This window comes from Ziziphus jujuba, chromosome 1 (genome assembly GCF_031755915.1).
Source record: "Ziziphus jujuba cultivar Dongzao chromosome 1, ASM3175591v1".
In the NCBI taxonomy this organism is placed as follows: Eukaryota; Viridiplantae; Streptophyta; class Magnoliopsida; order Rosales; family Rhamnaceae; genus Ziziphus; species Ziziphus jujuba.
This window is the reverse complement of record NC_083379.1, coordinates 33,275,990-33,297,395: the sequence shown is the minus strand read 5'-3', so window position 1 is coordinate 33,297,395 and position 21,406 is coordinate 33,275,990. Positions and strand designations below refer to the sequence as shown.

Below are 21,406 nucleotides of genomic sequence, written 5' to 3'. Positions count from 1 at the left end.
GGTGTTGTACTCGCCATGAAGGCAACTTCCCTTCCATGTCTATTATCTGATGAAACAAAATGAGCAAAATAATACAAGTCAGCGGAAGTCGGACGCTCCAGTGCATGCGAAGCATTTCGTACCCTTTTACATCTCATGAACTCGTGCACGATAAGTAATTGTATTTTAATATTTGTTTCCTTGGTTGGTACAATTTTGTATCTATATTTGGTACATTAAAAATTTTATGAGGATAAGAAGTTGCAAATGAGTATTTATGTTTAACCGTAGATTATTTTAATAAGGCTTCTAAAATATATTTTTTGAATTAATAATATTAAAATTATCAAAATATTCATTAAATTTATTTATCAAATAATATGATAAATAATATAATAATATTTAATTGATTTATTTTTTTAATTTATTTATCTATTTAAAAATTTACATTTTTATATTTATGTTATATAAATATATTAATCAATAATATTTAACATGTATCATTTATTTAATATTTTAATATATATTATTTAATATATAAATTTAATAAATATTTTATTGTACGTAGCATTATTGTTTATAGATAAGAAGTTGGATAAACAAATAATATTTAACTAGAATCCATACCACAAAATTGTAAGATTTTTAAAATACTGTATATAAGAAGGAAAATGATCATGTAACCAAAAGATAATTCATTAAAAAATTGTTATAATAGTTACATTAGAGAATTTAATTTGTACAACATTGAGTGGATATTGATTAAATTTATCTTCATGTTTGGGTAAAAATATGTACCTTCCATTGTCGATGCCTATAAGAGAGAAGCTGCGAATTTTTACTGAAGGGTAAAATAATTCCATGCCATTATCACAAATATATATATATATATATATATATATATATATACACATACACTAATTTCAATAAAAGGTCAAATGTGAAATAAATATCTGGATAAGATATGGGACGGCTTGGAATCTTTTATGCGGGAATAAACAATCAACCATTCGAGAGTTAAAGGTGAGTGGTCTTTTTCTATGGTCCAAGGATTACCCCTAATTTATCCTTTGGGTTAGAGAACTACTCTTCTTATTTTCATAGATAAGTCCAACGTCAATTATAGACCGTTCAATTATATTATATCATTTTATTAAATAAAATATGTTATTCATGTTATTTTTGAAAATATTATATATATATATATATATATATATATTTCATCCAAAAAAACCTTAAAAAATATTATTATGTATTTTATTTCCCATCAAATGTATATTTATATATATACATACACATACTTTTGAGCTTAATATGACAAATTGAGAGATAAATCTTTTTATTTTTAATTTTGAAAATGAAAGGAATATTTTTTTTATATCCCTCTTTGTGTTGCTACTATTTTATAAGAAAAAAAATATGTATATACATATACCTAAACCAATTTTCCCAAAATGCTTATAAAATTAGAGCAACAGTATATATAATGCTTTTATTTTCTTTAAAATAAAATATTAATAATAATAATAAAAAATAATATTTGTATTTTTTTGTTTGTTTCAAATTGTTTGAGAAATAAAAGGAATAAGATAATTCTTTTTAAAAAAATTAAATATAATAATAAATTCATATTAAAGGAATTTGATTCATTAACAAATAACTTACCAATTTATTTTTTATCCAAAAATAATTTACCAATTTAGAGTTTAATTATGTGAAATTTTAAAAATAACATATATGGTATAATATAATTGAACAAGTCTTTGGGCTCATCTTACCAAATAATTTCTCCAGAGAGATAATGGTTGTCAAATTACTCATGACATGTATGTGTATAAATATAAAGATAAGGTAAGGTAAGGCTAATTATAACTATTGTGGAACAATTTGTGACAAACAAGAAAATGAGAACATTCAACTTTCTTTCAGTAACAATAATGCTTAATCAAAGAAAAAAACAATCAAATTATTATAATGTTTGCTTAAAAGGAGGATTTTTTGCTGGCCTAAAATTTTAGATCAGCAGAACAATAACGTTGAAGTTAAGTTATAGATAATATTATAATGACAAGACAATTTTATATTGACTATTATTTGTTAGTGGAAAATTTTCTTTAGACTTTTTAAAATTTTTTTTAATTACAGTTAGATCTATATTTTTCAAAAATTAAATTTAAAGTTTATATATCAGTTTTTTCAATTAAATTTTACAGTTAAAAATCATAAATAATATTATAACAAAAATATATAGATCTAAATGAAATTTATCTTATTTATTAGGAATATATATATATATCTAGCTATATGTATGTGCTAGTAATTATACCAAAAGAAAATGTGCTTAAAATTGCGAAATTGAGCAGCAGCATGGGAATAAGAGTATTATGAAATTATAGATACAAATTTCCAGGAAAAACACATTAGTTTCAATAGCTACCGTGTCTTCGTTTCCAAACACCTCGTCATGACAAAAGCAAGATCAATAAATGACTTTACTTTTTTTTTTTTTCTTTTTTCTTTTTTATAGCTAAAATTTTGTGTAGAAATAATAAGATTGTGTATGAATAAAGAACTTTGTTATGCTAAAATTTCTTCGGGGAAATTAGTATCATTGTACTTTAAATTTTATCAAAGCTAGTATATTTGCATTTAAAAAACTAAAATTTAACATTTTACATGCATTCCAAATTTTTATTTTACTCACATCCTTGATCCATATCTTAAAAATCTAAACATAATTTAATTAGTATAACGTGCATGTGATAGTTTTAACAAAGATAAGCAAGATCATTTCATTTGCATCTCCAAACTCTCTAACCTGAAATGGCTGACTTTCCAATATGTCTGAAACTACCACCACCATCTCTAAAGCTTTTTAAAAGAAGTTATTTTGGGTATTAGCTCTTCAAAAAGAAGGTTTTTTTTTTTTTTTTTTTTTTGGCTAAAACTCTTTAAAAAGAAGTTTGGGTACCATAAAGTTCCCCTCCAAAAGGCCTTTCTTAGCCGGAATAAATATAATTATTTAATTTAAAATAAAATAAAAATGATAGATTGCTATTTCGCCGGAGAAAGTCTAGCATGTGACGGTCGCATGATTCTAGGTTGTGCAACCACCAATTTATACATTGACGTGTTTAAGATTGACATGTTTTTGCATCCATGAACATGTTTAATATTATTTTCTTTTCTCTTTTTTTTTAATTTTTTTTCTTTTCCAACACAGCTCCCTCCCTCTTTTATTGCTTTCGTTCCTTCTCCGTTTTTCTTTGCTTTCACCTCCCCGTTACTCATCTGTGGCCATCAGATCCCTTTAATGTTTATTGTTTGATTTCTCTTTCAATCTTGCTAGCTATAATTAAATCTTAAACTATTATAAAATAAAGTGGAAAAGCTTCAAAGAAAGATGAGAAACCATGAGCTTCTCCCTAATTTTTGAAATCATTTTGTTCTTTGTCCATGTGCTGTTGGAGAAAAATTTTGTAGGTGTATGCGGTGGAGTTTTTCTTTTCTCATTTTTTTTTAAATCTTTATGCAAAATAGTTCCGTTGTGATTAAAGAATAATAAAGAAAATTAAGAGGGGGGGGGGGGGTGTAGTAAAGAAAATTTGATTTCAAATAAAAGAAAAAATTTGATAGAAAAAATCAGAAGAGAGAATCGAAAATGATATAAACTTCTTCAAACTATTTACAAACTTAATTTATTATTTAAGATTGGTTAGTAAGCTTAATTTCTTGTTCAATATTGATTTTTTTTTCTTTACTAGTTGAGTTTGAACTTGCCAAAATGCATCGAGCTCCAGCCGAGCACAAGCTATTTGAGCTTTTATTTATAACCCTACGAACAAAATAAAGGAAGTAGTTCCTCTTCCATAGTTTTGATAAACTTTATAGATCAGCATAAATAATTTGGGTTTGAATCTGAAAAAATTCTTACTACAATGGAGAAAAAAAATAAGAAAAAAATTATGAAATCTATGGTATGTTTGGTTAACTGAGAAGAAAAACAAAATAATATTTTTAGGGTCGATGGTTCGTTTTAAGTTGCAATGGTTGATGCACCAAAAAACCATCCTAACACGTGGCACTCTATGGTTAGCCATTCACACCATGTTATTTGGTGCGATTATCCTTATTTAAGTTTTTTCTCATTTTGCAGGGTTATAGAGCTCTACAACCCAGCACCATCATCAAAGGCAAAGAGAGAAAATGAGGGTCCTAAATTCCAAATCTAGAATTCCAAATCCTCCTTTGTGTTCCCCACTTCAGATCCAAACACAGAACCTTAAACTTTTTAGAACAAAAATACTCTGCAAACATTTAATAATAAAGATAATAAACATTTATTATATGTCTTATAAAGATAATAAACATTTATGAACCGCCTTACTTTTGGTCCTTCCCCATTGCTTTCCCATCCTAATTCTTATCCGATCATTTTCATCTTCTTCTTCTTTGTTCATGCCTTAGGGTTAAAAAAAAAAAAGGGAGAAGGAGAAGGAAGAGAATAAACAGAATGGCTTCCAGAGGGAGTAGATCAGAGAGAGTGAAGAGGATTTTCCAACAATTTGATGCTAACCATGACAAAGATCTCAATAGAGAGGAGATGGCTGTTCTTGTTGTAGCTGTTAACCCCAGGTCAAGTTTAGCAATGATTAGATCAATGCCATTCTCAACGAGATTTTTTGGACATATGGTAAGTTCATCTACCCTAAGAAACGTCTAACCTATAAGAAGCTTTTGTGGATCTATGACGACGATGCCTGAAACACTGACCATGACTTAGACATGTTGGAGCATGAGCTCAATTTGGACAAATGTCAATGCTAATCGTAGGGAAATGAAGGGAATGTGAAATGACCTATTGTTTACTGTTGTTAAAACATTAGTGCATGTCACATGATCAATTTTGTTTGGCTTTTTAACAAATGGACCAAAAATGCAAGTAAAATGAAAATTTGCAGTGCAAAGTGTCCAAAAAAAATCATTTAAGGTGCAAAATATCAACCCAACAAGGTTTAAGGTGCAATCGTGCCAATTTTTAAAATTTTTTTGTAAAGTTTATGTGATTATCTTTTTTAAAAGTTGGTTTGTCATAATAAAAGTTTATTATACATCTCAATTAATTACAAAATTAATGGAGGAAAAAAAACATATAAATATCAAATTCAAATTATGTTGTTTTTTTTTTTTTTTTTTGGTTTTTTTTAATAAACTTTACTAACTCCTACTAGTTAGTACTACAAATATTTTAAAACAAATAAATTATACATAATTATATAAAAGAAAATTAAAAATTAAAAACCAACTATGTTAGAAAATGTTATCTTACTGATTTTTATAATAGGGACACCTTACTAGTTTGAATATGATCTCTTATATTCATAGTTAATTTTCACCAAGACATTATTTAAGAAAAATCAAAATTTCAAAAGAAACTAATTTCCCAAGAATGTCATGAAATTAGTTTCCTGAAAAAATTATTTTGTTAATATATTAAATTGATTTGTGTTTTATAATTATAAACTTGAAGAAACTAATTAGATTATTTTCCTCCATAATCGATTTGTGTATTGAATTGATTTGTGTTTTAATAATAATTAATTCTTAAATAATTAAATAATTGATTTGTAATTAAATTATCTTTGAATCGACAACCACCCTTCCTGACGTAACACTTCTAAGGATAATGACAAATCTCAACAATATTTGACTTCATAGAACCCTTCTCCTCTTCTTACACAACCTGTCCCGCGGCTGCTGAGCCTATGTCCCTCTCACCATCACGTCTCTGTAATTTGGCTCGACCACTTATTTTCAGTCTATGAAGACCTTTTATTTTCTTCTTACCTAATCTGATGTAAAAGAAAATAATTAAAGACGACTTTGAATTGTAAAATGACTTGCATATACGCAAAAAATTTTCTCAAAATGGATGATATAAAATTGTAAATTCATTTTTTTTTTCCTTTAAAAACTGACAAACACAAATTTTAAGTATTAACTGATTTTGCAATTCTTTATATCTGGTGGCACATCAAACACATTTGAAAGTAAAAAAACAAAATAATAATAATAATAATAAAGAAATAAATAAATCTTAGAATATATTTGGTATGGAAAATATATATAGGAATAGAATAGTTATTGTGTAAAATTAATTATTATTATATTTGATAAATTTTTAATGTTATAAATATTTATTTTTCTATTTTAAAAAATAATTATTCTTTTTAAAAAGTTTAGTATTGTTATTCCTTGCACTTCTAAAATATTTTAAATATATTTAAAATAATATTGATTTTTCTAAATTAAAAATACATAAATAATTATAAATTTTAATTTTGTAATTAATTTTTATCAAATGTGATATTTTTGAAAAGAAATTTTATTTTTACGATGACTAAACATTAAATGTAATTCAAGATAATAACCGAAACATATTAAAAGGAATATCTATTCATTTTCTTATTTTAATTCCTATGAATACATTTTTTTTTAGGAACAATTATTATTATTATTATTATTATTATATATATATATCAAATATTATCTTATTCATCTATATCACTTTTTTTTGCTTCTCTCTTTTCTTGAATTGCTTTGTCAATCTCCCCAAATGTTATTTTTTTTTGGGTCAAATGATTAAAGATTTTTGTTATTGAGTTTGCAACCTCTTGTTCTTTGTTAGTATTATATATGATATTACAATAAATTTGGAGCATGATACCTCTATTTTAATTTTTTTTTATTATTGTTTTTTACAACTAAAGAGAAAAGAGGGATTTTCTCTCAAATTGAGGTTTAAATTTTGAATGTGAAAATGAATTTTTAGTGGTTTTATTAATGGACCAAGCTTATCAATGCCATGATACCCTTTTTTTTTTTTTTTTGAATGAGTATGATACCCCTACTTGATTACCACCTAATGGATTAAAAAAAAAAAAAATGCCACAGCAATTTTTCACAGTATTTTTTCAAAAGTAAAATTTTGAAACGCTGCCTTATCTTACATATTCGAAATCTCACGCCAAACCCGAAACTCTATATCTTATCAAGAGGAAGTAAAACCAAATAGGTTAATTTAGATAGTTTTGTTTCTAAGGGATTTTAATGTTCTACATGGCTCTGAAAGATTAACCTTGCTATTGTGACTGTCAATCTTTTGTATTACAGGATAGATGTTCTCACAAACAGTTCAGCACATTTGGTGTTTTTTTTTTTTTTTTTTTTTTTTTTTTTTTATATTGGGGTAATAGTAAATATGTTGATCGTTGGATACTAGTCCAATTGGAGCAGTGAATCATGAAAGTTGGGACTGGATCATGGTCTAGATTTAGACCATCCTTTAGATTGGATTGGGTTGTTTCTCATGTTTGGGCTCGTTTAAGGAAGGCAAGTATTTTGGCCCAGACTATTAAACCCATAAAAGAAAATGACAAAAGTAGGACCAATGGTTGAAAGACGTTGGAAATCTCCTTTCAAAATGCCTTGAAGATACAACTAAATGGGACCCAATTTAAGAATTTTCCCATTCTGATTGGAGAAAGCAAGGAGAGGAAAGATATTGATTCTCTAATGGCGGTCTGTTTGTATTAGCATGAAAATGCACCTTGAGGCTTGAATTAGACCATCAATCACATATGGAATTTTCCATCACACAACTTGGTTACAAAATTTGATATCCTTTTCACTCGCCATAGCTATAAGAAACAGACAAAAAGCTTTTCCTTTCCCTGTAGTATATATATCTTTCACAGTGTTTTCTGACATCAATTTTTAGCTTTTAAACAGATGAAGATGTTTTCAGCTATATATCCTTCGCTCGTCAGCTTTATTCAATTTGTGAGAGTTGGACCTTTTCATTTTATTGGTTTAATTATTGTGCTTCAATTATTTTAATGGAAATTGGACAACTTCGAAAACTATAAAGATAATGACTTCTTATCCTTTCACCCTTGGAAAACAAGCTCCACTTTTTTGTTTCATTTGCCAAAATAATTGATGTGTGTATAGAACACAAGAAGTCATGCTATTATTATATTTAAAACCATGAACAATTTAGTATGTATATTATTCTAGAGGGACAAAAATGTCTAATAAAATACTTTATTAGGAGGACATCATTTTTGTTTTTGAATAGTGAAAACCAAAAATGACTATTGATAATTTTTTTTGTTTTTTTTCAAATGATGATTGACAATTGCAACTGGGAGAATTGTCAGACTATCTACTTTGATGACATACACCACCATCTAATGGTGTTTCATTTAAACATTTAATCTAATTCAATTACAGTGAAGTAAGATTGTTCTTTTATATCAACATTTAAAACATTGTAAAAATTATGAATTAAAAATTTTATAAATGATTAAAAAAAAAAAAAAACCTCTAATATATGTATTTATGCAGACTACGTAATGATAAAATGGAAATGCAAAGTTTGAATTTTCTTATGTTCAATATCAAATAAAAAAAAAATGACAAATATTGAATTTTCTTATGTTCAATATCAAATAAAAAAAATAACAAATATTGAATTTTCTTATGTTCAATGTAAAATAAAAAATAACAAAGATTCAATTTTGACATGAGAAAAAAAAAGAAACAACGCTATAATTTATTAGCCGACTTTTACACTCGAGAATGCGTAAGCCATGAAATTTTGTTTTTTTTCCTCCTCAAGGTCTTCTCAATTGGACCCAAGTATCTTTATTTCAACAATACAGGGAAGGGGGAGGAATCTTTATTTATATGGCAAAGAAAAAAGATCTCACATCAAATAGCAACTTACATCGACAACTATCCATGGACAGCCGAATTCCACACATGACTTCACATTGAACATGTATGTCTACACATATATATATATATATATATATATAGATATATATATAATTAAATTCACATAAATTTTAGGAATTGATATTAAGGATTTGTATAATTTTTTTTTTTAATGTTTCAAATTTATAATTTTTGATATAAAATCAAACTCATATAAATTTTAGAGATTAATATTAAGGATTTATATAATTTCTCTTTCATTCTTATAAATTGATATTAAAGATTTATATAATTGCCCTTTGTTTTAACGTATTAAATTTATAATTTTCTAATTCTAGATGTGAATAACTTATCAAATAAGTTAATTTTGTTTGACATTAAAAATTTAATTTCAATTTGATTGTAGTTAGGTTCACATCAAATCGTCTTGATGTTTTTAGTATCATATTTTATTTTATTAATCTTGAATTATATTAAAACTATAATTTAATATTCAAAATTTCAAAAACATGGATTTAATAATATATTAAAATTCCATTTAGGAAAATTGAATTTTATCAAAATTCAATAATTAATAAATATAATTTTAAATTTCACATTTAATAAAAATAATTTTAAATCTCAAAATTTGATGTGATTTAAAAGCTGAAAAAAAAAAAACCTAAAAGTAATCTTGATATTAAAAATCTGATTTAAACTTACTTGTATATATATATACATTTTTTTTTTTTTTTGAAAAGTTCTATTATGTATGTATAAATACTTTTTTGTTTGAGAGAGGAAAAAAAAAAAAACCTAGTTATAGATTTGGTAAAAAAAATTAGAAAGTGTTTTTAAAAAAAAAAAGCACTTTAAGATTGCTTCTAATATTGATGTTTCTCTAAATAAACACTATAAATTTTTTTAAAAAAGAAACATTTAATGTCGTAATTAAAATATAAAGATATTAAAAATAAATTTAAAACTACATCCTATTATATATAAAAAATAAGCACTTTAGAAATATGACTGTTTCACATTGAATATGTTTGCCTATGTGTTTATATATAAAATTAGATTCACATAAATTTTAGGAATTGATATTAAGTATTTGTATAATTTCTTCTTTCTTCTAATGTCTCTTATGACCATCTGTATATATGTATATATATATATATAATATCATAAATAGATTTTAAGGATTGATATTAAGGATTTATGTAATTTTCCTTTATTTTGATGTCTCAAACTTATGATTTTCTAGTTTTAAATGTGAGTGTTTTATCAAGCAAGTCAATTTCGTTTAGCATTAAGAATTTGATTTCAGTTTGATTGATATTAAGGATTTATTTAATTTTCCTTTGTTTTGATGTTTCAAACTTATGATTTTCTATTTTTAAATGTGAGTGTTTTATCAAGCAAGTCAATTTCGTTTAACATTAAAAATTTAATTTCAGTTTGACTGTAATCAAATTCTTATGAGATCATTTTGATGTTTTTAATATCATATATTCTTTTATTAACCCATGGATTACGTTAAGATTATAATTTAAAATTTAAAAATGATAAAATATAAATTTAATAACATATTAAAATCTTATTTAGAAAAAATAAATTTTATCAAAATTTAACACTTAATAAATATAGTTTTAAATCTTGTGTTTGATAAAAATAATTTTAAATTTCAAAACTGATGCAATTTAAAAAAAAATATCTAAAATTAATCTTGATATTAAAAGTCTGATTTAAATTTAGATATATATATATATATATATATATTTTGAGAAGGTCTATCATGTATATATAAATACTTTTTTAATGAATGGTAGGGAAACCTTTATTGATATGATATAGTATTAAAATCTAAGACGCAAAAGATTGTAAGATATGTGGAGAGAGTTAGACCTTGTCGAGAGAGAGAGAGAGAGAGAAATAAATAAATAAGCACTTTAAGATTGGTGTTTCTCTAGATAAACACTATAAAATTTTTTAAAAAATAGACATTTAATTTCTTATTTAAAATATAAAAATATAAAAAATAAATTTAAAACTACTTCCTATTATATATGACCAAATATTTTGCCACTTATTTTATAAAGTATTTATTAATAAAAGCACTATAAAAAATAAATAATATAGAAAAAAAAAGGTATTTATAAATGAAAAAGTATTCCAACGTATTAAATAGGACAACCTTAAATGATATTAATTAATTTTGATGGTGAACAATACTTTTTTTTTTTTTTGGGTAATATGGTGGACAAGGAATTTAAATCATGATAAAATAGACAAAATTATACTTCCGTTAATATTTTAAACTAAGTAAATGATGTTAATAATTGGGGCAAAAATTTTAAAAAAAAGGAAGAAAAATAGAAGGAAATTTGGGCAAAGAAATATCAACGGAAATATTGAAGGTTGGAAGCATGGAAATATTAATAGAAATATAGAAACTTATCAAATATCGATAAAAATTTATGAAAATGATGAAAATTGATGGAAATTTATTTTGAAAGATGGAAAATTTTTATTGGAATTTTAAGATGAATTTATTCAATCAATTAATTATTAAATTGACTATAAAGATTGTAAAAGTATTGAATGAATATAAATTAGATATTGGTTGACTTTTTGCACAACTATTATTTTTTTATTTAGTTTACACATAATATATTCTATCATATATTTTGATTTTTGTTTAATTTTAATTTTTATTGATTTTATAATATTTATATAAATATTAAATTTATTATTATAAAAATATATATATAATATTAGATAGGAAAATTTGTGACTTACAATGCTAATTTTTCCTCAAAATGGAATAGTTTGACGCGTTTGATAAATTTTTAAATATTAAATTTTATAGTTTTATTTGTTTAATTTTTGTAAGGCAATTAAAAAAAAAAATTTCTATCAAAAAACTTATTTGAATAAAAATTTTTACTAAATATTAATAATATTATTAAAAAAATTTAAAAATGAAAAAATAAATTTAATAAATATTTTTCAAATTTATATCGAAATTATGAACTTGTTAATCAAATTGATTTTTATAAAAATTATAAAAATTTTATTTTTATTTGAAAAGAACTTCTATGTTACGGATATTGTATCCTAAATCACATTTTTTGAACAGCCCGTATCTTAAAATTATTCGTATTTGAATACTAAATTTTATTTACATGTGATCAAAAACAAAAATTTCACCAAACTTTTCCGATTTTTCCAATTTGTTCAAACCTTCTTGTTGGGCATTATAACTAGACTAGACTATAACCATGTCCGTCCATATCAGAGGGACACATGCGCCAAAAACCAGTTGTAGCGTGTGTCACTTTTTTTCCTAATCAGTGAAAAAATCTCGCATCTACGGCGCACACACATTTATAAAATAATCATTGCATTATGATCATGGCCAAAGGATAGATTAAATTATTAATTTTTAAGAAGAAAAATAAAAAGCGGTTAAAATAATATCTCCACTTGAGGAGATGTAAAATGACAATACTATCCCCCACTCAGCAAGTTGATCCATTCAGTGACAAAACCACTTGCTACAAAACCCACAAAAATCTAGGCGTGGGGAAATGGCTAGATAGTTACGACTTGATGGCACGGCCAGGCCACGGCTCACCGTTGAATCCAGCCATGGGCTCCACACCTGATGCAAGTTGGGGTCCCACGGAGCGAAAGGCCAGCCGCTCATTCGCACCAGTGGCAAAATCGTGAAATTTTTGTAGAACCGAGGGTTTTTAGCGAGTCGAATTGCATCATAGGAAAAATCGTCGCTTTCGTTTTCAAAGGCGCCAAGGAAGCGCCACTGGTTTTTGGGAAGGAAGGGAGGAGAGGTAAAGGTCTTCACGTGGCGAGAGTGATTGTGAGCCGTCGAAACTCTGTCAAACTGACAATCAGACGGCTTGGATGGGTCCCAATTCACGCCAGTAGTGGTTGGGGCCTACCTTCTGTTGGAATGTCAAATTTGTTACCGCGTACTTAGAGGGAGAAGGAGAAAGTAAATCTTTATTTTGTAAGTCCTGTTTGGCTAATCCTCATTTCATTTTTTTGGCCAAAATGTGTTTTACAAACCATCTCTCTAAATGTTAAACGATATTGTTTCAGTTGATATTTGAATTTGAAACATTAGAATACAAAGGGAAATTATTTGTAATTGACCCAAAAAAAAAAAAAGGAAAAAAAACCATCCACCTAATGGATTTGATTTAGAATTATTTTTTCAACATTTTTGCCCATTTGTTATACATTTTATGCAATCGATCAAAATCTTCTGCTTGTTTAATCTCATATGATATTTGATTCCCGGAATAGTTTGTGTAAAATTTTAATTTTAATCCTAATTGGATAACAAAGTCATGAATCATTCATTAGGCATTTTGATCAATTTTTTTTTTAATGGAATTATGAATCTTTATAATTTAATTTTCATTTGAATTTAGAATTTGATCAGTAAGTCATATAATTTAATTTTATATATCAAATAAAAGAGGTGTTAAGAGAGTAGCATGCAAAAGGAAAATTGCATTTGGTTTTCAAAATACACACAGCCAAACACGTCATTAGAGGAGGAGAATTGTATAAAAAACCACGTGCGTCACAGAATATTGGATTCATTCACTTTGATCAACCAAAAAGATAGACGGTTGTGATCTCATTCGTACTTCGTGACTTCTCTTTGCTATAAAAGAAAGAAATCCTACACCTTCATTTCTTTCCAATAGCAGAGACTGAGACCTCAGAAAAAACCTTCAGGAATTTATTGCTGAAAATTTCACCAAACAAAAACAAAATAAATAAAAAAAAAGTTTTGCAGAGGGTTTGAACAGCAATCAATCAGATCCATCATAAGCAATAATGCTTTTAAGAAGCTCTTCAACGCCGATACTGAATTCATGGCTACCCCACGCAAAGGACTTGTCCCCAGAACCCGAAATCTTCCACCAGATTCCCAGAACCCATTCCATTTCACTCTCGGCTTCGTCTTGTTCCTTATGCCCCATCTGCAGCGATTCCTCCAAGAAGATGACTCGGGCTCTCTCCGAGTCTGACCTCAAGAACATCTCCGTTCCCAAAGCGAAGCCGTCTCCTTTCAACAATTTGCTCAATGGGATTTCGGTGGAAGAGGAAGAGGAAGAGAAACAAATGGGATTCGGTTATCCCGCCAGAACGGTGTCTTTGGATGGTGGCTTGGCGTTGTTTTCGAGTTCTGGTTTGGACGAGGGCTGCGACGTCTGTGTGAGGGATGGTAAATTGGTTAGTGTTTTGGTTGAGGGTGGTATTGGCGGCGGCGGTGGGAAGATTTGTGGTGGTGCCGGTGGAGATGGTGGTGGTGGTCGATCGGACAGCGGAGATGATGGGAGCTCTGAGTTTTCGGATTCGAATCGTGGGAATGATAGCACTGATGTGTATTATCAGAAAATTATCGAGGCCAATCCAGGAAACCCGCTTCTTCTAAGCAATTACGCTAGGTTCTTGAAAGATGTAAGCTTTTTTGGGTCGATTGTTATTTTTTTTGTGTGTGTGTTTGTGTGTGTGTATATATATATATATATATATATGTTTTCAGAAGCAAGCAAATAGCCAGTGTTTGAATATATTATCCCTAACTTTATATCAATTTTGGAATGAAAAACAGGTACGTGGAGATTTTGTGAAAGCCGAAGATTACTGTGCGAGAGCAGTTCTGGCCAATCCAAATGATGGAAATGTTCTATCAATGTATGCGGATTTGATATGGCAGAGTCATAAGGATGCCTCAAGAGCTGAGAATTACTTCGATCAGGCTATAAAAGCTGCCCCAGATGATTGGTAAGAATCAGTGAATTTTGGTAACCCATTAAATCTGTGTCTTTGTTGGAAGGTCTTATAAGTCTTAAATTTGATTAAGTAGCAAAATGGTTTTAGAGGTTGATGTTAACTTCATTCAGTTTGAAGAGGGGTTCACTGGATTAATTGAGTTTTGTGTTGTTTGAATGGTGCAGTTATGTTTTAGCATCTTATGCTCGGTTTCTTTGGGACGCTGAAGAAGATGATGAAGAAGAAGAAGAAGAAGAAGAAGAAGAAAAAGAAGTAGAGGAAGTGAGAGAAAAAGTCAATACAATATCACAACCACCCAGTTTCTTTCATGGAATTCCTCCAACACCCCCTCCTTTAGCTGCTGCTTCTTGAGCTATCTCCCTGGTCCCTCCCCTGTTTTCCTCTTGTATTATAGTTTGGATATGACTTCCCTGACCTTTTGTTTATATCCCCCACCTTCTCGGTCCTTTCCTAGTAAATTTTGCCTTCTCTGATGAGATGTCCTTAACCGATAGCCTTGGTACTTCTTGTAAAAATTTTAAGGATGATAATAAAGAGATTAAATGCTATTTGTTCTTTCAGTCATTCTTTTAATTTTTCATGATTCCTCTGATGTAGGTTTTCCCCCTGGCATCACAAAACTTGTTGGCAAATAATCTCGGCCGTAGCTTAAAAATATCAATTAGTTTGGTTTAATTCTATAAGAAAAATTAGTTTTTTTTTTTTTTTTTTTTTTCCAAATGATTTTGGCGTTCAGATGTTACAGATTGTTGGTAGAATTCAGCGGAAATAATATTCATGATTATGGTTTGAAAGTCTTAATGCAAGTAAAAGATTATAACATGAAACTACAACCCAAAATTGGCCTTGATAAATTGACCTTCTCTTCCCCTGTGTTTGCATCAGTATGACAATATCTTAGATATTTCTTTCATGATTTTTGTTCGAACCTTGGTTCGTCAATCTTCAAACCCTCTCGCTTCTTTTGAAGTATTTGAAATGTCCAAAACGATATTTTCTAGTCTATTTACAACCTTACAACCTGCATGTTTTTCTTCTTTTCTTCTCCACTCATTTAGAACGTGCAAAAGAAAAGTATTTTTAGAAATTGGTGGTAGAGAAGAAAGTTCTAAGATTGATTACTACGTTTATTGCATTACAGATATACAGACAAACTCCCTGATTGGATTAATCTGTTTCTGACTAAAATTTATCGTCATACAGGCTTACCTTGAAAGAATCTAGCATTTCTAAATTCCAATAATGGGAAACTAACCTCATTGACACCAAATGGCTAGACTCAAATGATCCAGAACCAGCCAAAAACCGAACCAGAAACCAACCCTATTCCCAGGAAAACAACCATTACAATTGCTGACAGCTCTGCTTCCGAAACTGGTACCGCCTTAGGAACGAGGATCATCAGTACACTTGTCAGGTACCCGTTGGTAAGTCCAAGCATGAATGTGAGAACTATTATAGGAGTTTCAGTTTTCATCCATATGGGGCCATGGAGGCAAGCAGTGAAAAGAGGGTAGAAAAGGAGTCTGGCTAGGCTAGCCCAAGTTGCCTTGTTAATACCCTCTAACACATATACTGCAGTCAAAGACTTACCCACTAAATCTGCAACATTATAGACAGTGATCAGCAATATGGGGTACCAGTCTTGGAAAAGCTTGGAATGCAGATTTTCAGCTATAAATCCTGGGAAAATTGAGAGAGTCACAGTATAGATTGTGAAGATCCCAAAAGTTGGCCACTTGATCTTTCTTGCCACACCCCAAATTTGCGGTCTCGAACACGTAGGGTAACCTTGGAGAAGTCTGCAATGGTGCTGCATGACTGGTAATTTGTGCAGCAAATTGCAACAAATTATGCAGCATAGCAGGATAATGGTGCTGACCATGAAATACAAGTGGGCGCTTGTACGAAGACCCTTTGGTGTCTGTGGAAGCACTGCCTTTGTTAAAATCCTCAGTGAGGAAACTAGAACACCTGTGAAAAGCAGTGAGTGTTATCAGGGTAAAGAACATTTTACCTTGGTGATATACAGAAGGAATTTTGGAATTGAGATACAGATTTTAGTACCAACAAGGAATTTCCGGCTATTCAATTATTTATTGATGGTTCTGGTGAAGGTAGTTTGTTTGCAAATTACAAAATTTTTCATAATATGCCAATCAAAACATGCCACATCAGTAGGAATCACTTGAACAGTAATATTGCCAGCAATTTGCATAATAAAAAACCAGTGTGATTAGCAGCCATTGATGTTCTCCATATTTTTATTCCAGAGTCCTTAGCCTGTTTTAACTTGACATTACTAAATAAGGAAGGCAGTTGATCTCTTTTATCTTTTTCAACCTAAAAAGTTGCCCTCTTAGATTCCAATTTCAGTAAATTGATTTTTGGAAAAACAGTTTCTCTTGCACTGTGTTTGTTGAATTGAGGAAAGCAAGACAAAGTCAGGAAAAAAGGTATGTGGGTGTACAAAAAATTACCTGAAGAAGCAGTTCCTGCAAAAACTGCTTGCATATACTCTTTTGGAAGCCTGCCAGCTGCTCCCATCAAGCTTCCACCCACCAGGCCATCGGCTAAACCGCAGATTACAACCGAAACGACTGTCACAGCATAGTTTCCATTGTCCCTGCCACTTGATTCCCTGCTCCACCATACCCAGTCCATTAGAGGAGACACCATTAAAGACATAATAAACATAGAAAATCCCAGGTTCAGTGTCAGCCTGGATCTCATCTTCCCACACCAGCCGCCTCCACGCCAAGTCATGAAGATCATCACTACCAAAACTAGCAAAGAAGAAGCCATGTAAGCAACAGAGAAAACCTTCTCAACGTGTTTGTTGGGATAGAGAGAGCCAAAGTAATCAACAGCAGTGATTAAAGCATTCCATGGAAGCAAATTCCCAGCACCCAGCAAGAAATGGATAATGTAAGCAATTCTATATGTGTCTCTTGCTAGTTCAGGTTGGTCATCTCCAGGAACTTTAACACCTCCCATTTTCTAAATCCTTATCTATCTCTCTTCTAATAGTAGTTCTGTTGCAACTCCAAGAACATATATATCATTTAAGCGGTAACTCTCAAATGGGAAGTGATTTTTGATAAGAGAGGCATATTCAAGCTGAATTATAAGCCAAAACTCAGGCCGGCTTGCTGAGGCCTAGGCTTGAACTTTAATATAACTAAGTTGTTTACTAGAAGATCCGCATGAGTTGGCTATGGGAACAAACTAGCTAGAGCCAGGTGTGAGAGTTGACGGCTCTGCTTGCTTGGTTGTGATTTGATTGATGGTATAGAACTCGGAACCAATATTGCTCATGCATTTAGAAAGATTTGTGCCGAGTGGGAACAAAAACGGATGGGCCTTATTAGAAGAGGGTGCTTTTTTTTTCTTTTTTTTTTTTTTTTTTTTTTTTTGCTTCTACACATGGGAAAGCTGTCCAATCTATAGTTAGCTTCAAAATTTACCAGAAAAAAAAAAAAAAGTATGATTTGAAGTAAGGAAACTAGTAAAGGTCTCTCATAAAGGTCTCTCAATCTCTATCTTATGCCTCTAAAACTTTACAAGCTGACAAAAATGGCCAGCTCTTTGAGGATTAAGATCAAGAGGGAGGGAATAAGTTTAATCTTGTCAGTGCATGGAATTTTTAACCGAAGTTTCTGTTTGAGAATTCCAAAAGGCTCTTATGTCTAGCCTGCTCGTGACGCGATTACATGTCATCGATCATTAAAGCTAACCCTTGAAAGAAAGATGCAAGGCAGATGGAGAAGAACCCTCCCATAAAAAATTCAAAAAAAGAAAAAGAAAAAAAATGGTTCCTGTCAAAACCGATATGTTTGTGACATGAAAGAAAGAAGATAAGGCGGTGGTTTTTTAGCTGTGTCCCAGGTGGTCACTTTGTTTAATAGCCATCATCCGCGTGTGGAACTTGATTCTGTACTTGTTTTTGTCAGGGAATTTCAAGTTGTGAGAAAAATAAAATCTGCCCATTTGTCTTCCTCTACATGTCATATCAACCATGATGAAAATGCCTAAATTCATCCTTTTGCTTCCATTGTCTGTCCAGCTACTATACCTTTTTATTTTATGCCTGCTTGATCTTCAGCAATAAGCAACCCACCGGTAGTGGCGCTACTAAAATTTGTAACTTTCAAGAAGATGAATATTGTAGTTTAAGATTCTTCTTTTATTTGTTGCCTTAAAACAAAACTAAACAAAACTAGTTTAAGATCTAGTGCGGCTTCTTAGTGTGGGAAGTTGATGTACAGTAGTATAAATTAGTTTTTGTTGTTCTGTTTTGTCGTTTAGTCTTGGATTGGAGAATTGTTGGTTTACTATTTTGTCCTTGTTTTGTGGCTGTTACTTTTTGGTTGAGTAAATTGCCACTTCAAAAAAGGCTATTTGTCTATTTGCTCTGTTCATTCAGGTTCTTAGAAACTCAATATGGAAAAGAAGAGACAGGGTTTAATGGCTACAAGACTTGAAACTAACAAAGTGAGACATAAATAGCAAGCCAGCCATGCACACACCAAAAAATGTCTCCAATACAAGGGTACCATTATATACAACTTGGAAATAATCAGGGAATGCCTGGGTTTTAAAGGAGATCTTTTTAAATTGCCGTAAAAAACAGCCACAAATTTTGGTTTATACAGGGACAGTAACCAATTTGGGTGCCTTAGTTTCAAAAAATTTGAACAAAAAAACTATAAATGTGAGAAAGATTGCATGCTTTTTTGAAATCTTTTACATTTGCTTCATAACCCACTAGTCTAGTCTATAACTCTTCAAAACCCAAAATTTTTGAAATATTTGTAGAATCCTGCAATTTCTTTCATAGAACTTGTATTTGAACCCCCAGTTCTTACCTTATATATACATACAAAAATTCTATCAAGATCTTTAGCCATATAGGTATAGGTTTATTTTGCCCTATTTCTTTTTTTATATTTCACTATATCTATGTAAATCTATAATATATATTTAAATCTTAATATTTTAAGTAACCAAATGGTTTATAGTATGGATATAGCTCACCAAATGAAGAAAAGCAATAAATTTCGAAAAGAATGAAACTATTAGAGCATCTCCAAACCTGCCCTAATATAGTGCAAAAACTAAAAATTTTGGTGCAATTTTGCTTCAATCACCCACCATTTGGCAGAAATGAACAGCATTACCCCACGCATCAAAGTTACTGTTCATCACTTTTTTTTTTTTTTGAAATTTTAAATTTTTAAGTTTTACAAAACAATACTTAATATTATAACAATTTTATAATTTTTAACCTAAATGCATACTTTCAACAAAATTAATTAATTTTTGGTACCAAAAATTAAAAATCTTCCATTTCTCCCATGTTTTAAATTAATATTTAAAATTTTATATGGAATAAAATTAATATATAAAAAATATAAAGATGTTAATATTAAAATTTTTAATGACATAAACTGAAATTGCAATTGATGAAAATTTTTTTAGAATTAAAAATAATATAATAAATTAAAGAGAAATTAGTATTTAACGTAACTTTTGCACCAGTACAAACTACAATGGTGGATTGGAGATGCTCTTGCAACAATTCGTCATCTTCTTCAATCGCTCGGTGGCTTTAGTGGTAGATATTTTATTGTAAGTTCGTGATCATTGCATCTTTGTCTTATCCAGCATTGACAAGTACAGCAAAATATCCTTAGTGTTCTGAATACTGCATACGTATATATATATATATATATATACATGTATATATTTGTCGTTCAAAATCAATGTTTTTGTATGTGATAGTATCAGCTTTGATATAGTATATATCAAAACGAAAATTTTATAGTGAAGACCATCCACATAAGGACCACAGTATTAGTGATGCTGTTTTATAGTATTAACGACGGTTTCTTAGAAAATCGTCACCAATATTATAAAAAACCATCATCAATACTGTGGTCCGTATGAGGACCATCCGCACACACCATAAACGGACTGTATATCAAAATTGATACGATAATATTAAAATATCGATTTTAAATGTCATCTATATGCAAATTATTAATATTGTAAAATTCTTCTATAAATATACATATACAAATTTATTTACTTAACAAATTGTAATAATATAACATGCGTTAAAACTTTAGAGTAAATACCAACCAGAGGAAGTAGCTGAAACTTTTAGAAACTTGAAATACATATTAAATTCCTCTTTTTGACCTTTTATTATTCTTATTATTATTTTCTTTTTCCTTTTCTTTTCTTTTTAGTAAAATCTTTTTAGACGGTGATCGGTCTAAATAAGCATGTAACTGTACAAATATGGAAACACATAGCACCATGAGCCTGTAATGTTTGTAGAGGAAGTACCGATGGAAGATATACAGACCAAGGAGGAGTTTTTAGACACCTTGGAGGTTTTTTTTTATTTTTTATTATTTAATTTTTTGACACCTCAGACTCTTCCGGTGACCAAGGAAGAAATATTTTTTATTTTTTTATTTAAGACACCTCAAAGTAATAAGAAGGATATTGATTATTTTTTAATTGATTATTTTTTGTAAAAAATAGTATATTTTATAAATGTTTTTCAGCTGTCCCTAAGAAATTTTTTGTTTTTTGTTTTTTTAAGGAGTTACTTTCAAAAGATGGTACTTCTAACTTTGAAGTTTTGTAGTTATCAAACACATTTTCCCATAAGGATTGTAGTCTCATGTTAACTGTTTGATAAATGATACTTAAAAATTAAAAAAAAAAAAAAGTTTCCAATATTTTCTTAATTTTTTATTACCCTAAATTCTCACTGCAAAACCTGATTGGGCCACGTGGCCAAACCCGGTTCCAGTTC

The 21,406-nt window shown here is 29.3% G+C and overlaps 2 protein-coding genes across 2 annotated transcripts; one reads left to right on the top strand and one right to left on the bottom strand.

Annotated features, from left to right (window-relative positions):
• Positions 1-13,399: 13,399 nt before the first annotated feature.
• Positions 13,400-15,134, top strand: LOC107405023 (uncharacterized). Its single transcript, XM_016012031.4, has 3 exons — positions 13,400-14,238; positions 14,393-14,565; positions 14,739-15,134. Exons 1-3 carry the CDS (start codon positions 13,612-13,614, stop codon positions 14,923-14,925), a joined length of 987 nt encoding a protein of 328 aa, XP_015867517.3. The 5' UTR covers positions 13,400-13,611; the 3' UTR covers positions 14,926-15,134.
• Positions 15,135-15,667: 533 nt separating this feature from the next.
• Positions 15,668-18,714, bottom strand: LOC107405022 (equilibrative nucleotide transporter 8). The gene is made up of 2 exons (XM_016012030.4): positions 17,055-18,714; positions 15,668-16,548 (listed from the first exon to the last, which is right to left on the bottom strand). Exons 1-2 carry the CDS (start codon positions 17,569-17,571, stop codon positions 15,854-15,856), a joined length of 1,212 nt encoding a protein of 403 aa, XP_015867516.3. The 5' UTR covers positions 17,572-18,714; the 3' UTR covers positions 15,668-15,853.
• Between the last annotated feature and the right edge of the window lie 2,692 nt (positions 18,715-21,406).